The 17,768-nt window shown below is 38.9% G+C and overlaps 1 protein-coding gene and 1 long non-coding RNA gene across 12 annotated transcripts in view; both read right to left on the bottom strand.

The window, feature by feature from the left end:
• WDR35 (WD repeat domain 35) overlaps positions 1-16,626 on the bottom strand; it is an 81,023-nt gene extending 64,397 nt beyond the window's left edge. For all 11 annotated transcript variants that reach the window (XR_006691776.3, XR_012422648.1, XR_012422647.1 and 8 more), the window contains exons 1-6: positions 16,467-16,626; positions 15,641-15,758; positions 8,115-8,186; positions 6,339-6,431; positions 4,046-4,174; positions 813-946 (exon numbers count right to left, since the gene is read on the bottom strand). Coding sequence is in view for 5 of the 11 variants with exons in the window: in XM_065527366.1 (XP_065383438.1) it covers positions 813-946; positions 4,046-4,174; positions 6,339-6,431; positions 8,115-8,186; positions 15,641-15,758; positions 16,467-16,490 (570 nt within the window). In the remaining 6 variants the exon portion in view is untranslated. The remainder of the gene's footprint in view (positions 1-812; positions 947-4,045; positions 4,175-6,338; positions 6,432-8,114; positions 8,187-15,640; positions 15,759-16,466) is intronic.
• Positions 1,440-1,974, bottom strand: LOC141408374 (uncharacterized). Its single transcript, XR_012422651.1, has 2 exons — positions 1,867-1,974; positions 1,440-1,528 (listed from the first exon to the last, which is right to left on the bottom strand). It is a non-coding gene; the product is annotated as an uncharacterized lncRNA (long non-coding RNA).
• Positions 16,627-17,768: the final 1,142 nt, after the last annotated feature.

Below are 17,768 nucleotides of genomic sequence, written 5' to 3'. Positions count from 1 at the left end.
TGTAGAAAGAATGCTGAAAATACAATCTAAAAATCAGGTGGCAAATTAAAGCTTAATCACTTTACTGGTATACAGGCCATGGACAAATCACCTAAATGTCCATTTTCCCCACATGTAAAAAATGAGGATTAAAAAACACTGAGTTTTTACGAGACTCAAATAACAAGTATATGAAAGTACTTTGAAAACAGCAAAATGTCATATAAAAGTTCATTATTTTACTTCCACCAGTGAGTGGATTTACTTAGTGTCCTAAACCTTGCTAAAAAACAAAACTGTCCCATCAGTAATCATAGATTATAGCTAAACCTTGCAAAGCCAGAATTTTTCTTCAGATTATGCTGCCTGATCCTATTCTATTTTACCTTCTTTCCAGGGATTGATTTTTCTCACTTACCAGTTAAGTCTGTCATTCTTTTTACAAACAACCATTGGTAGCTTGCTACAAAAATACCCTTTGGTATCTACATGTAAACTTTGGCTTCAGATACCAGAAGACACTTAAAAAACTTAAACTGCACATCGCCCTACTCATTATCCCTCTGCTTAAATGCACTGACATCTTGTCCTTTCTACCTACCAAAAAAAATTGGAACTAAAAGTTACACTCTAACTTGTGGCACTAATTTGCTTTGAGAAAACCAAAATTTTATTTAATTTAAAAAAAATTTAGATGATTGGGAAAAAGAAAAAAAATCTGAATTGACTTTAATTACACGAACCATCATAACAAATAAATGTATATACAAAGATGAATGATATGTACAATCATATAAAATTATATAAACAAGACTGATGATACACATACTTACTATAAAATTTCCTTGATTATCATAAATGTGTATTTCCCCATTTGCCATTCCAAAAAGTAAGACTTTACTGTCCGCAGACCATGTTACATGGGATAGCTGTATACCCTTCAGGTCTTTTCCCCAAATACGATTGCCTAAAACAAAACATTATTAAAAGTTGTTCAAGGCCATGATCCTCCAACAACTGCTTTCGAAATGTTTGTTTTCCTAAAGATCTTGCAAATTCTTCACAGCATTCATGCATTCATTCAATTTATTTGGCCAATAAATATTTACTGAGCACCTATATGTGCCAAATACCTGAAAAGACATTTGAAATAGTAGCTGTTTCAAACTTTCTCCCCTTTCTTCTAAACTCTGATGCTGGATCTCACTCCCAATTAGCAGTTGAGCCCATCTTCTACTTTGGAAAGAAAATAAAAGCACCCAAAAAACAAATTCCTCATTCCCATCTTCAACAATTCAGAACATAACTGAATCCATGCTTACACTTTCTGCTTTACCCACTAATACAAAAGAAGAGGTATTTCCCCAGCCAGTCCCCTGTCTAAGGCTAATTCCTCTATGTATTCTCTGATCTAATCCCTTCCTACCTTTGCAAAGATCTCCCTTTACTGACTCCTCTCATTTTCTCTTTCCCATTAAACTCTTCACTCCAGGGCCTTTCTTATGTGGATTTAAACACATGCAGATCTATTTCTCTTTGAAACCACCACCTTAAATAAAGTAAAATAAAATAAAATAAACACTTTTATTAACCCCAAGTTCCCCCTGTAACTACTATCTATCTCTACCATTCCTTTCCCAATCAAACTTCATGAAAGAGTTCTTCACACCTATAGTCTCCACTTCAACTCCGAGTCAACCCTTAACCCCTCCCAATCTGGCTTCTGCCCCACAACTCCATTGAAACTGCCTACAACATACACTATTTGGGTGATGGTTATATACTAATAGTCCAGACCTCACCAATATTCAATATATCCATATAACAAACCTGCACTTGTACCCCCTAAATCTATAAAATAATAAATAAAAAAAGAAGAAACCAAACCTGTTGATACCTTGATCTTGGACTTCCAGAGTCTAGAGCTCCAAGAAAATAAATTTCTGTTGTTTAAGAAAAAGAAAGAAACTGCCTTCATGGACGTCACTGATGGCCTGTTGCTAAAGTCAATTGACACATTTTTTTTTTCACCACTCCCTCCTTCTTGAACTCTCTTTGCTGCCATTAGCCCATATACTCCTTTATCTCCAAGGCTCCTACTTTTTAACATCCTTCTTCTGCCCATCCCTGAAATGTTGCTGATTTTTTTTCCCCCCACCGGGACAGGGTCTCACTCTGTTGCCCAGGCTACAGTGTAGTGGTAAGATCATGGCTCACTGCAGCCTCAACCTCTCAGGCTCAAGCAATCCTCCTACTTTGGCCTCCCAGGTGATTGAGACTACAGGAGTGTGCCACCACACCCAGATAATTTACTTTTTAATTTTCAGCAGAGACAAGGTCTTGCTATGTTGTCCAAGCTGGTCTCAAACTCCTGAGCTCAAACAATCCTCCTGCCTTGGCCTCCCAAAGGCAGGCATAAGCAACCATCCCCAGCCTAAATGTTGCTGATTCTTAACTCTACAAATGCCCTTTAGTTTTGTTCAACTATTTCAATGGTTTAAATTACCATGCATATGCTGGTGGTTCCCAAAATTTTGTGTTCAGCACAGATATTTTTGAGCTGCAGATATGTATGTCTAACTATGGTCTGGATAGATTTACTTGAATGGCCTATGGCATGACAAAATCAACATATCCAATAGAGAAATTTTCCCTTAAAATCATTCTTTCTCCACACTATTTTAATGAAAGGCATTGCCATCCATCCAGCTGCCCAAGCTAAAACTCTGGATACTGCCCTGGGGACTTCCATCCTCTCATCCCCAATCTTAACTATTCTGCCTCCTGAGTATGTCTAAAATCTACTTACTTCCATTCCCTTGTCATTACCTGGATGGCTATTATCCACCATAATCTCTCACCTGAATTGCCAGAGTAGTTTCCTGATACAGCTGCCCATTATCTTTCTTTCCTTTCTCTATTCTTCATATGTAGCACAGAGCTTTTTCTAAGGAACAAGTTTATCACATTGCTCCCATTCTTCAAACTTTTCATTGGCCTCCTAACTGCTGTTGGACTTAAGTCCAAACACCTTAATATAAATTATGATCTGCATGATCTGGCCTCTGTTTCTCTCTCTAGATTTACTGCATAATACTCTTCACCTTTAGTATCATACCCTACTGATAATCATCTTTTTTCAATGGCCCAAACATAGCTAAGTGCAACTCCTCTGGACCTCCTCAAATGCTATTTCTTAGGGCTGAGACATTCTACACACCAATCTACCTTGTGGCTAATGCCTCAGCATCAGCATCACTCCCTCCAGGAAGCCCTTCCTGATCCCTCCAAGTCTGCATTAGGTGGCCACTTCTACATGCTCCTGTATTTTCCCCATCTTAGCGCTTATCACAGGGTATTGTAATTTCTTGGTTACTTATCCATCTCTCCTAATCTAGGTCTGGTCATTGCTATACTCTCAGTTCCTAAAATGATAGCTGTTGCTTTATAGGCTCTCAGAAACATTTGTTGAATACATGAAGTTACACATACATACACACACACACACACACAGAGAGAGAGAGCGCGCGCACGCACGCGAGAGAGAAAATAAAAATGATTTTAAAATATATTATTTCTCTACAGAATTTCAAATTAAAACAAAGGTGCAGACTCTCAGAAGACCCAGTTTTATCTATTACTAGAATTTGAAAAATGTGGGTTTTTAAGGCTATAAACTACAACCAACAATGACATGTTCAGTTCTAATAAAAATGACCACAGACTTTTTGAAACTAAGGTCTACGTATTTGTACAGACTAACCAATATAAAGAGAAATTACATAATAAGGCAGACATGTTTAAAATAATGCTGAAAAGTTAATTCACTTTTTTCAATGCCACTGCAGAAAATAAAAAATAGACTTTTTTCCTTGAATATACATAAAAACAGATGGTTAAAACCAAAGAACAGTTCTTGAACGTCATCAAATTGTGTATCAAATATTTTCTTTTTATGTCTATTTTTCAATCAGAATGCTAACATATGATAACTAACTTAAATCTCTAAAGAAGAAAACTGTCAGCCAGATATTGATCTTAGTTCTATGTCCAATCAATGCATTACCATCCACTGAACCAACTATCACAGCCCCATCTTCATATACAATGCAGATCTTCTGTCCGTCGGCATTCCAGCTCATACTGCGAACAACTGATTTATTTCGATTGTTGATCATCTCCTCAAACCAAGAGCCTGTTTTCACAAATTTAAAAAATTATAAGTCAAAACTTTCACATATATTAAATAGTACTTAAGAATTGAAAGCAATCTGTAAAGTACACCGTGGGATAAATAACTACAAAGTTTTCTACAACCCGAGACATTAAACTATAAAACTTCCAAATCCAACAAAAACACAATGAAAAATTAACTTGGGCTTAACTGATAACTGCTTCAAAGATTATCACAGAAAACATAATAAATGCCCATCCTTTGTTTCCTCTTTCTTTTTTTTTTTTTTTTTTTTTTTTTTTGAGACGGAGTCTTGCTCTGTCACCCAGGCTGGAGTGCAGTGGCCGGATTTCAGCTCACTGCAAGCTCCACCTCCCGGGTTCACGCCATTCTCCTGCCTCAGCCTCCCAAGTAGCTGGGACTACAGACGCCCGCCACCTCGCCCGGCTAGTTTTTTTGTATTTTTAGTAGAGACGGGGTTTCACCGTGTTAGCCAGGATGGTCTTGATCTCCTGACCTCGTGATCCGCCCGTCTCGGCCTCCCAAAGTGCTGGGATTACAGGCTTGAGCCACCGCGCCCGGCCTGTTTCCTCTTTCTTTCTTTCCCTGTCTCTTTCTTTCTGTCAATTAAAAAATAAACTTAATCTGCTTTTTCAGAACCAAAACTACTGCTTCTTCTGAAAGCCTAACTTTTCCCACTTGAACAATATGGTTCAGATCATAACCAAGAAAAAAACTCCAAGTAACAATAACTTTATATGTACACATAAACTCTCCAATGAATAATTACGAGCATATTAAATACAGCACATTAGTTACTATCACAAAGAGAATGAAGCCAAAAAACACACAGCATATTAGGTAAAACCCTAAGTAAGCCTGCTTGAAAAAATTCTAATCAGTTTATATTACATTAGTGATACCACATCTCTAATGCTGAATGACAAAAATATTCTAGTTGTATGCAGGGTAGGAATGAGATGTAACTTGTCTTTTAGCATAACCAAATTACAGGCAAAAAAAACAGGTTATTCGGTTTTTGTTTTTCTTAAAGGCTTTTTGACATACCAACATAGGAAACTCTGGCCTGCAGCCAACAAAATAATCATGTAATTTGGAATAACTGGTCAGAGCAGGGTAACAGAATCCAGACTGAGACCCAGAGAAGACCTGAAGACTTACCTTGGAAACAAAGTTTACTCCAGTCCACTGAACTTTCACATTCTATCCCCTACACACACACATACACATACTTTTTTAAAAATTAAAGTATTATAGCATATCTTTAATGAAGACTTTTTAAATGGTATGCCCTGCCATTTAAAACAGCACACATGAACTTTTCAAAACAGCACACATAAAGTTTTCAAAACAGCACACATGAACTAAGGCACCCTTCCCTTTTGAAGATGATGGCTACAGGCCTCAGGAGAACATGTATGATGAGCTGTTTTTCTCGTAAAAGTGGTATATCTAAGTTAATCCTTCTTTTACTCTCCCTTTCTGTTGTAGACAAGAGGCACAAACCGTGAACCAGTATTCAGAGTTGAGATAAAATCTGTATCCATAAAAGAAAAGGAAACTAACTGGCCCATGCAGGAAATGAATTATTCCCTTTGACTTCTTACTAAATGTGTTTTCATCTACTGAGATAACTCTAGCCACTCATTTATTCATTCATTCAACAAATATTTATTGAACGTGTACACTGTGCTATGTATTATAAAAGGTTCTACATATAAAACGATGAACAAACAGTCATTTCCCCTTTCCCCTCAGAACTTACAGTCTACTCAGGGACCAATATTAAATACACACTTACATACACATAAATGTAATTATAAACTGGAACTACCTAGGAAGTAATTCTTATTGGAAATCTGGGGGAAAAAAAAGAGCTATCTCAAGTAGAAGCTATTCTTCTGCTAAGAGTCTAACTTCATTTTGGAGATAGCTAACAATCACCTAATTCACTTTCTTAATAACAGGGTTAAAGTAAAAAAAAAAAAAAAAAAAGTGAAAAGTAGGTAGCAATAAATCCAGAAATATTACCACTGTGCAGTCAGGATGAACTCCTGTTGTTAGTAAAAGGGGTCTATTTTGGAGATGTTGTTTATCCATCCAAATACTGTAAGACAGATGCCAACATGTGAAAAATTAAATAAGCTCTCCTAGTAATATATACCTTTATATAACATCCATACAATGATAAGCCCGTTTTCATCACTGGTAGTCAACTTCTGATACTGCTCATTCCATGTTACAACTTGAACAGAACCTAGAACATTATAAAACAATTTAGAAACTTAAAGGTTACAATTGATTTCAAATTTATATTTTTATATAAACACCAAGATCACGTTAAAATCAATATGGTTCCTGCACAGATAACTAGTCTTTAATATTCCTTAAAACCTATTCATAGGATGCAGTTATTGATATCACTAATTTTCTATAACAATGCATAATACTGTTTGTCATATCTATCCCTATTTCATCCCAGTGAAGACACCTAACATGGCGAGCTGCAAGAACTACCATATACCTGATGACAGAAACAAATACAAGCATGGTTTACCCAATTGGCCTGACTCCCAAAAATAATGATGTCCAAAGGACACAATATTAGGTACTTGTTTAGGAAATTTTTATCATTTTTGGTAGATATGTCCCATAATCTCTCTTCTGCCCACCCCTCACCCCTGTTTTCCATTCTATTGATAAAACACTCTTGAGCATATCTTAAACCTCCAGGGTACGTGAATAATTGATGACTTTTAATTTTTTAATCCATAAATACTTTAGTGTACATGTCCTAAAAATAAAGACATTCTCTTCCATAACCATATTACAAATTAGGAAGTTTAACACTGATATACTATTATCTAACTCACAGTCCATATACAAATTTTATCAATTGTCTAAATAATGTCCTTTATAGACACTTGTTTTTCTCATTCCAAGATCCAATCTAGGATTATACAATGCATTTATATGTTATACGTCTCAATCTTTAGTCTTTTTTTTTTCTTGAGACAAGATCTTGCCCTGTCACCAAGGCTGGAATGCAGTGGCACAATTGTGGCTCAATGCAGCCTCAAACTCCTGACCTCAAGGGATCCTCCCACCTCAGCCTCCTGAGTACCTGGGACTACAGGTGCACAGCGCCACACCTGGTTAGTTTTTTTTTATTTTTTGTAGAAACAGGGTCTCATTATGTTGCCCAGGGTGGTTCCAAAATCCTAGCCTCATGCAATCCTCCCACTTTGGCCTCCCAAAATGCTTGAACTATAGGTGTGAGCCACTACGCCCAGTCTCTTCAGTCTCCTTTAATCTGGAATCATAGGACAGATTCTAAAAAGGATTATATATATAACATCCATAGACAGGAGTATTTTCAATATATAAAATAACAGCTACTTTCTTCTAGATTTATTTAAGATGTTGTTTAATCATGTAAAAGTTGAATGACTCTACATTGTATTACTTATGTCTCAACAGAAATGATTACAAACAGCTCCCAACTTACAATGGTACTACTTAAATGGCTTCTCAGTGGTGGGAATGCAATGCGCATTCAGTAGAAAACGTACTTCGATTGCCCATACAACTACTCTGTTTTTCACTTTCAATACAGAAATCAATAAATTACATAAGATATTCAACATTTTATTATAAAATAGGTTTTATGTCAGATGATTGTGCCCAACTGTAGGCTAGTGTTTTCTGGGCACATTTAAGGTAAACTAGGCAGAGCTATGATGTTCAGTAGGTTAGCTGTATTAAATACATTTTCAACTTACAATGGGTTTATTGGAACATATCCCCATCATAACTCAAAGAGCATCTGTACTTTAAATATTACCATTATTTAAAATGTTGACATTTCTGCATTAAGTAGAAACTTCCTAAATGTCTAAATACCACTCAAACATGACTTAAAAGAAATTGCATGACTCACCACTATGACCTTCAAGAGTCTGATTCATAGAAAGGTTACTGGGGGCTGCAAGGCCCCTCAATTTTGCATCATCTAAAACAAAACAAAACAAACTACTATGATAAACATATAAAAGTGACATATTATAAGATTTTGACTCTTTTTGTATTCCTGGGCAGTATTAATCATTTTTCTAAGTATGCCTCATTCTGATCTATTTTTCTCATGGTATAAACATAAACAATAACACATACCCCTTGCAAAGACATTCTGGTAAAATAAAGCAAAATACATAAATGAACATTGTTTACTCATACATTACATATATTAATAATCATCACTGCTTTTTATGCCTTTCCAAAAGACCACAAATAGAAATATTTATGGCCTACAGATTGCAAACTCTACAGCTTACAAGGGATCAAAACAGCATAGACTTTGAAAATGGGTTTTTGCCAGATTACACAGAATCTTATATTCACTCATTTATTCATTCATTCAACAAATATTTATTGAATGTGTACACTGTGCTATGCATTATAAAAGGTTCTACATATAAAATGATAAACAAAACAGTCATTTCCCCTTTCTCCTCAGAGCTTACAGTGTGAGGGACCAATATTAAATACATAGTCACACACACATAAATGTAACTATAAACTGGGAATGTGAAAGCATAATAAGAAATAGTAGCAGAAGTGACTTAATTTAGATTGATGGGGAACCAGGGAAGGCTATCAGAAGAATTGGTATTTAAGCTGAGACTGAGAGGTAAACTGGAGATAGCCAGGACAGGTAGAGAAAGAAGGGGAGTATTCCAGGCTAGGACACAGCAATGTAAAGGCTCTGAGGTAGACGCCTAGAGCCCTTGACAAAATCTAAGAAGGCCTATGTGGATGAACAGGGGAGAAAATTGCATCAAACAGGGCTGGAGTGATAGGTACAAGAAAAATTATGAAGTATTTGTAGAAAATAAGAATTTAGGCCGGGCGCGGTGGCTCAAGCCTGTAATCCCAGCACTTTGGGAGGCCGAGGCGGGTGGATCACGAGGTCAGGAGATCGAGACTATCCTGGCTAACATGGTGAAACCCCGTCTCTACTAAAAATACAAAAAACTAGCCGGGCGTGGTGGCGGGCGCCTGTAGTCTCAGCTACTTGGGAGGCTGAGGCGGGAGAATGGCGTGAACCCGGGAGGCGGAGCTTGCAGTGAGCCGAGATCACGCCACTGCACTCCAGCCTGGGAGACACAGCGAGACTCCGTCTCAAAAAAAAAAAAAAAAAAAAAAAAAAAATTTTAGACTTTATCCAAAGTGCAATGAAAACCTCTAAAAATGTCTTAAAAATGTACTAACCATACTACAGAGAATAATATTAAAATGTCATCTCAATAAATTAATCTTGGCTTAGAAATCTGTTACACATAAAACATAGCATTTAAAATTTTCATTTAAATTACAAATTTTATGAAAATCTTAAGAATTTCTGAGGATGGGAATTATACCAATGCTAAAGAAAATTCTACTTTCAGATAACGAGTATCTTAAAATATTATGAAAAATATCCTTTATTCTGAAAACACTGTCAGGAAAAAATACCTAATTTCCTCTAAAATCACTAGTTCCAATTACCCAGTTGTTTTGGTAACACAAGAGTACACATGTACAGTTTAACAATGCAATCATCTGTCAAGATAGAATAAATGTTGCTGACACACACGTTAGGTTGAACATAAATTTTTTAACATAGGGTTCTTTCACTCATTTAATCTTTTAAAAATTGTAAAACATACTTAAACATCATTATAATATTCTAAAATATTTGGTGGAAACATTTTTCTTAACTTCTAGAACTGAAAAATCCATTCTGATGCATATATATATATTATATATACACACATATTCTGATGTCACTATAACCTAACTAAGTGAAATGGGTGATATGCGATTTAGATTAACCATCCATGTTTTCCCTCTGTTAGACCATAAGGTAGCATATTCTTGGCAAAATACATGCTGACAGTTAAGAATAGGCTTTGAAATTCAGCTTGATATATTGGACAAATATCATCCACATCTGAAAAGGTCTCTTGCTGGAAGCAACTCCATAACTCGATCATGTAAAAAATATTCATAAAACCCACCCGAAAGTTCTCAGATGTCCATAAAAAGGCCAAAAGTTTTAAATGATGTAGAGTAAAGCCAGGATTAATATCCCAAGATTCCATCCAGTTACATTACTAGACTCCAGATAGCCAATAAGGTAATGAAACCAAACTGGTATGTGAACAAAAATCTGGTAATACTAACATAAATCTTCTAAAAGCACATAACAGTAATCCTTAGATTTAAAAGGCATGATCAAAGAAGTCACCAATAAAATAAAGCATTTTAAACTCATGTAAAGAAATTTCAGAATGAAATCAGTTATTCCAACAATTCAAAGTACATCAAAAAGTCCAAAGAACACTTTTAAAAAATTAAGGTATAATAACGCAACTGAAAATAAAAGGTATGATACAGAAGAACAGAAGATCATGCTAATAACACCAATAACCAAACACACTAAATCTTTGAAAGTCTTTCTCTTAGAAAAGCATGACTGACAATGCTTTTGTTTGCATTCATAAAAGTTGTCAGCAGCCCAATTTCAACAGAAATTCCTGTTATGTGCTGCAAAATAAGCTTGAAACCTATAATCAAAATATACAGAAGATTGTTTTGCAACACATAGGGATAATACAATTCTGAGAAAGAGATGGTACCACATTCGCCAGACTTTCTGGCAGGATCACCTGGTTGCCTTGCTTCTCTGTGTGAATGACTGACTACAAAGGACTCTGTATGCACCCCTGGGTCTAACTAAGGACACCTTACCTGAGATTTCTGGTAAATTTTGTTGTCCTGGGCATATTGGAAAGTTGAGGCAATGTCAATGCCTGCAGGTACTGGAGGACTGCACAGTCAGCTACAGTTGGCTTGCATGGCCCTATATACTTTCTCTGTGATGGAAATGTTGGCTTCCAGGGCTATTTCCTCTCATGAGGATGAGAGGACGAGGCCTTGGCAGTCAAAGCAGGAAAAGCAAGAAATGCCACCTCAATCCTAGTCAGGGTCATCACCCTCAAACCTTACCACAAGCAACTCCAACCCAGAGTCATCACCCTCAAACCCCACCACAAGCAGCTCCCACCCAGGACCATCACCCTCAAACCCTACCACAAGCAGCTCCCACCCAGGACCATTACCCTCAAACCCTACCACAAGCAGCTCCCACCCAGGACCATCACCCTCAAACCCTACCACAAGCAGCTCCCACCCAGGACCATCACCCTCAAACCCTACCACAAGCACAAGCAGCTCCCATCCAGGGCCATCACCCTCAAACCCTACCACAAGCAGCTCCCACCCAGGGCCATCACCCTCAAACCCTACCACAAGCAGCTCCAACCCAGACTGTCAGCCCTTAAAATTCCTTTTGGCAAGGAAATGACATAATCTGGTCCCTTTAAAAGAAGAAAAAATAAGGACCGGGCGTGGTGGCTCACGCCTGTAATCTCAGCACTTTGGGAGGCCGAGGTGGGCTGATCACTTGAGGTCAGGAGATCAAGACCATCCTGGCTAACACGGTGAAACTCTGTCTCTACTAAAACAAAAAAAGAAAAAAAAATTAGCTGGGCGTGGTGGCACGCGCCTGTAATCCCAGCTACTCAGGAGGCTGAGACAGGAGAATCACTTGAACCCGGGAGGTGGAAGTTGCAATGAGCCGAGATCGCACCACTACACTCCAGCCTGGGCAACAGAGGGAGATCCCATCTCAAAAAACAAAACAAAAAACCAAAAAACCTGACACTGGCTAGAGTGTCAAGAACTAAGAGGAAGCCAGAGACAATGGAAGGAGGGAAACTGACTCTCACAATAGACCAGGTGAGGGATGATGGTAGCTGGAGCTATAGAGGGAGCAGGGGAGACAAAGGAAAGGATGGGTTCAAGATACACTTTGGAGACAAAAGCAACAGGATTGCTGATGCAGATGTTGTTAACGGAAGAAAAGAGAAGATTTCCAGCTTGAGCAAATGAGTGAAACTGAGACATTTGCTGAAATGGAGACAATTGAATGAGATTTGGAAGAATATCAAGAGTTCAGTTTTGAACACAGTAAGTATGAGATACCTGTGAAAAACTCCAGTGGAGACACCCACATCTGAAAAATCAGGACTGGGCTGGAGATATAAATGTGGGGCTCTTCACCTCATACCACAGATGGCATTTAAGGGCATGAGAATGAAAGAATAAATAGAGCAAGTGAATAGAGAGCCCAGAAGCAAGTTCTCAGGAATTCTAATAGAAGAGGGAAATCTAGCAAAGAGACTGAGGACTGACCAGAGAAGGAGAGAAAAGTAGTATGCCTAAATATAACAATAACTTAAACATTCTGAATTCTCTTGTCTTGAAAAATAATGTTTCAAGTCAAATCCTGATGAGTCAATAAAAGCTGTCCATTAGATTTAGAACATGAAAGTCACTGGTGAGGGAGAGAAAAGGAGAGAGGACTGATACTGAAAGGAGAGAGAGAGGATAAATTGGAAGAGAGGTACCTGAGAAGGTGAAGGGAGATGGGCTCCAGCAAAACACTGGAAGCTGGCCTGTGAGAGAAATAAACCTGATATAAAAAGATGGATTGCTGGTTCTAATTCCTTTCCTTCTAGAGCAGGGGACTGAAAACTGGAAATGCAACTTGGTGCAAACTTTCTGGAGGGTAATTTGCATACACATATTAGGAAACTGTATAAATGTACATATTAGGAACCTGTATAAATGTACACACTCTTTGATCTAGTGAATGCCATTTCTAGAGATTTATCCTAGAAAGTATTAACAATTTATGCAAAGATTTGGATACAAAGATATAGTTGCTTTAATAGTAAAAATGTGGAGACATCTAAATGTCCAATACTAGAATTGGTTAAGCAAATTATGATATATTAATACCAATATAATGAAATACTAAATAGACATTAAAAATGGTGTCATACAAGATGATTTATTGATGTAGAGGATTGCTGTATTATATTGCTGTACCCAAGATACAAAACAATACCCAAAAAAAATGTTGCATCTTTAGCACAACACAGTGCTTGATATAAAGCAGGCATGCAAGATCTATGATAGTTACTGGAGGGATCTGCTGAATCAACATTATTTGTATTAAATACAATATACTGATCTTGTTAGAATCTCGCAGCCATATTCCTCATATTTATTTCTTTCAGCACAATTCATAATCATTAAGTTCGAAAACAAATACTTTACTCCATTTTCCAAACCTCCGAAGAATCGATTTCCCATCTTGCTCACTAATTTCAAAGAATACTCTAGCCACAGCTTATCAAAAGGTTAGAGAAGAAAAAGAAGTTTGTTTTTTAAAAAAGCCTTCAATGTTAAACAAAATGAATGCATTTCTTAATGTAAGTTAAAACTTGCGGGCCAGGCACAATGGCTCAAGCCTGTAATCCCAACACTTTGGGAAGCCGAGGCGGGCGGATCACGAGGTCAGGAGATTGAGACCATCCTGGCTAACACGGTGAAACCCCGTCTCTACTAAAAATACAAAAAATTAGCCAAGCCTTCTGGCGGACGCCTGTAGTCCCAGCTACTTAGGAGGCTGAGGCAGGAGAATGGCGTGAACCCGGGAGGCGGAGCTTGCAGTGAGCAGAGATCGCACCACTGCACTCCAGCCTGGGCGACAGAGTGAGACTCTGTCGCAAAACAAAAACAAAAACTTGCTACGTATTGTAAGCAAAAGTATGTATATATACAGACACATATATATGCACATACACATATACATATAGATACATTTAAGAAATATATATATTTTTATATATAAGAATTTATATATAAACTATATATTTTTAAACTTTATATATAATATATAAACTTTATATATATTTTAAACTTTATACATAAACTTTATATATATTTCAAACTTTATATATATAAAGTTTTTCAGAGAAAAACTTTCTTTTAACACAGTTTTAAAAAACTAAAGCACTGACAGATTGAACTATAAAACAGCCTAAGCCAAACTTTAATTGGTACTCTTCTTAGGCTGTCCACTAGCACTCTGTGTAGTGGTTAAAAACAAGGACTTGAATGTGAGACAAACTTAGTTTCACATCCTTGCTCTGCCACTTACTGGCTGCGTGACCTAGGGCAATTATTAACTGCTCAGAGCCTCAATTTTTTCACCTAGAATACCTACTGCCCAAGATTATTGTGAAGTCAAATAAGATTGTGAAGGTTAAACATCCGGTATATGGAAAATCGTCAATGAGTATTTAAATTATTCATACCACATTCAAAGCTGTAAGGTAATGCTATTCAAAGTGGGGTCTGAGGACGAGCAACTTAGCTTCACTAGAAATGGAAATTCTCAGGCCCCATCATGGATCCACTGTGTGGGGGTAGAGCATGAAATCCATCTTAATAATCTCTTCCAGTGATTCTTATACCTAGTACAGTTTGAGAAGCTATGTTGTAAGGAATCCAAAAATGTAATGCAGTTTAATCCCCTACATTTTCATTTTATGGAAGAGTAAACTAAAGTAGTAAGATCCTTAGCCACTTGTTGAAAGTCATTCAGTAGTCTTGTGGCAGAGCAGAGATTTAACCCTAATTGCCTTATCTAGATCTTCAATCTAGTGCAGCACTGGGGGGCTAAAGAAGTAGGAAGCTGGCCGGGCGCGGTGGCTCAAGCCTGTAATCCCAGCACTTTGGGAGGCCGAGGCGGGTGGATCACAAGGTCAGGAGATCGAGACTATCCTGGCTAACATGGTGAAACCCCGTCTCTACTAAAAATACAAAAAACTAGCCGGGCGTGGTGGCGGGCGCCTGTAGTCTCAGCTACTTGGGAGGCTGAGGCGGGAGAATGGCGTGAACCCGGGAGGCGGAGCTTGCAGTGAGCCGAGATCAAGCCACTGCACTCCAGCCTGGGAGACACAGCGAGACTCCGTCTCAAAAAAAAAAAAAAAAGAAGTAGGAAGCTGTTTGCTGTGATTCCAGACAACTAGATAAAGAAAGAAATCAAACTGCAAAAACAAGGGATCCACTAATAGAAATGTAAAACATATCCCATTTTCTGTTCTTGGACACTAGGTCAATAATTATTAATGTATGTAATAAGCAGAAAGGATAGGCCTGTAAATAATCCGCCAGATTTTCTTACTGAAATGTTGACTCACAGGATTTGTATTAGACTCCTAATAATATAGTACAATAATTAGACATAGCATAACACAGTGACTTATTTTCATTCGTCCTTATTTTTCATTCTCCATTAATAACTCAGCAAAAACCATCTGATGTTTACATTCAACATTCTCTGAACTTTATTGCAAACATACTCCAGAAAAAACACCATAAAATGTTGGTTTTCCCTTTAAAATAATCAGAATTGCATACTGACAGATACCATGAGTAAATCGCATGAACAAATAACATTAGCCAATTTTCTACCAATTTCAAACATGTGGGCTTGCATTCATTTACCTGTCTGCGTCTCTAATTTCAAAACTTTCAGTAATCCATCTTCACCACCGCATGCTATGAACCCTTGTTCCTTGTTCCAGGATACACACTTCAGCTTCACGTTATTGGGAATGGAAATCTGTAAAAGCAACCATAGCCGCACTAGCAACTTTTCACGAAGGAGGTGGGAAATAAGTCTGCAGGAGATGACGGCTGAAGAAAATCTTCCAAGAAGAAAAACGGACGGTCTTGCAGAAAAAAACGAGCTGTTGTGAAATGGGCATGGTCCCTTGAACTGACTCGGGCTCTAGCATTTGGGAAAGACGGAAAGAAGTGCACAAAAGAGGATAGTGACTGCGGAGGAAGCCAACGCCAGAGTCACCGGATGGATTTTTTAAAGGGAGGGCGGGGAGCGGGTATAAATCCATACCACCAGTCCCTCTTCCTTTTCACCCACAACACTTAGGCTATCCTATTGTTATTTCTTTTCTCTTGCCCAATGTTTCGTGGTGATCCAAAGGGTTTAAATCACGTGGATCAGCAACAAGTGGAGGAAGAAAGATAGAGTAGCACAGGGCGACTTATCCTCCAGCCACCCAAAAGGACCTAGCCAGGGGCAGGAATGGGAGAGAGCTACGAGAGGGCAGCGGGCTCGGCCAAGGTCTGTCTGGGGCTCTGTGAACCGCAGGAGGAGGTCGGAGGCTGGACCCGGCGGGAAGGATGGCCGCGGAATGCCGAAGCCACGATCAGGACCGGGTGAAGCAGCCTGGCTCCTCTGGAAGGCAGCGGGAATCGCCGCAGGCTGCGGGAATGGCGGGGAAACGAGGACGCCCCGCAGGAAACTCACTTTCTTGGTCAGGTAGAAGAACATCGTGGGATTCCCTAGAGGGTCACGACGGCTGCTAAGGCCCTCGACAGGTAACGGTTCTACGTTTCCAATCCGGAGTACCACCAGCTGCGAGAAGCTCCCGTCGCCCTGGCAACCGCGATGTTGCCCGGTCGCATCCGGGGCTCCGCGGGGCACTTCCGGTGACGCCCTCGCACCGGGTACTGGCGTAGTGCGCCTGCGCGGACGTCGGAGGGTTGGGGGCGCCGGGTGCGAGGCGGTAGCTGGGTAGTCCTGTTTCCTGGCGTCTCGGCCTTTCTGCTCTCCGCAAGGAGCTGGGTCGCCACCTGTCCCTGCCAGCCGTGCACTCGCTCTCTGCGCCCTGTCTCGTGGTCACTGCCGCCCTCCCTCCCGCCACACCTCTGTTGATCGCGATGGAGCCGCTCCTCAGGTGGCAGTACTATAAACCTAGGAGGAAAGGCGCCCGTTCGAATGAGGGCAAATTATTTAGTATTTTGTAAGTTCCAAAGTTCCAACATTCTTGAAAGGGAAAAACCTTTTACTGTATTTGATAGGCTGGCGCCCCGGGCCAGATGAAAGTGCAAATGTGCGTAACCCTTCTCTGTGTCTTTGGGGATTGGACAACCTTTAGAGCAATTTAGGAATAGAAGATTTTGTTTATTCCGCTTGTTTTGACATTTTTTAACAGTTTAATTAAGTTAATACCGCAACCCCGAGGGTCCTTTTCAAGGAATTTGTATAAACGTTGGGTAATTAATAGCATACAATTGCTACTGGGGCATAGCCTCCCGTTTTACAATATTTGAGCGTTTGATGCTTTCTCGTCTAGAGTCGACTGTTACATATTCTCTTCTTTTTCTTACCTTATTTCTTTCTTCATTGTCCTTTGTCCTTTTTGAATGCCTGAGAATTACAAAGCCTCAAAATATAAGGCATAGGGCAGAAATCCAAGTAGAACCAATCTCATGAAATTATTTGGTCTCACCCATGTTTTTATTTCTGGCTTTCCCCTTTACCATACTCTAGCATGTAATTTATGCATCAGTAGTTAATTTCTCCACTTGGAGTCTTTTACCATCTCAGACAAAAATAAAACATAAAAATCCTCCAATCCTTTGACCTCGGTGATTTGTCTCACCCAGCACAATCTATTACAGAATTGACAATAGTCTCTAGTGCCTTTCCTAACAAATCTAAACTCCATCCAAAATCAGATCTTCCCTCAATCCTAAATGTTTTCACTAGGGAGCCCCCACCTTAAGTAAGGCAGTATGCTTTCTGCGGGGCAACCTTCCATCCGGC

This window comes from Macaca fascicularis, chromosome 13, assembly GCF_037993035.2.
Source record: "Macaca fascicularis isolate 582-1 chromosome 13, T2T-MFA8v1.1".
In the NCBI taxonomy this organism is placed as follows: Eukaryota; Metazoa; Chordata; class Mammalia; order Primates; family Cercopithecidae; genus Macaca; species Macaca fascicularis.
This window is presented reverse-complemented; position numbering and strand designations above follow the sequence as displayed.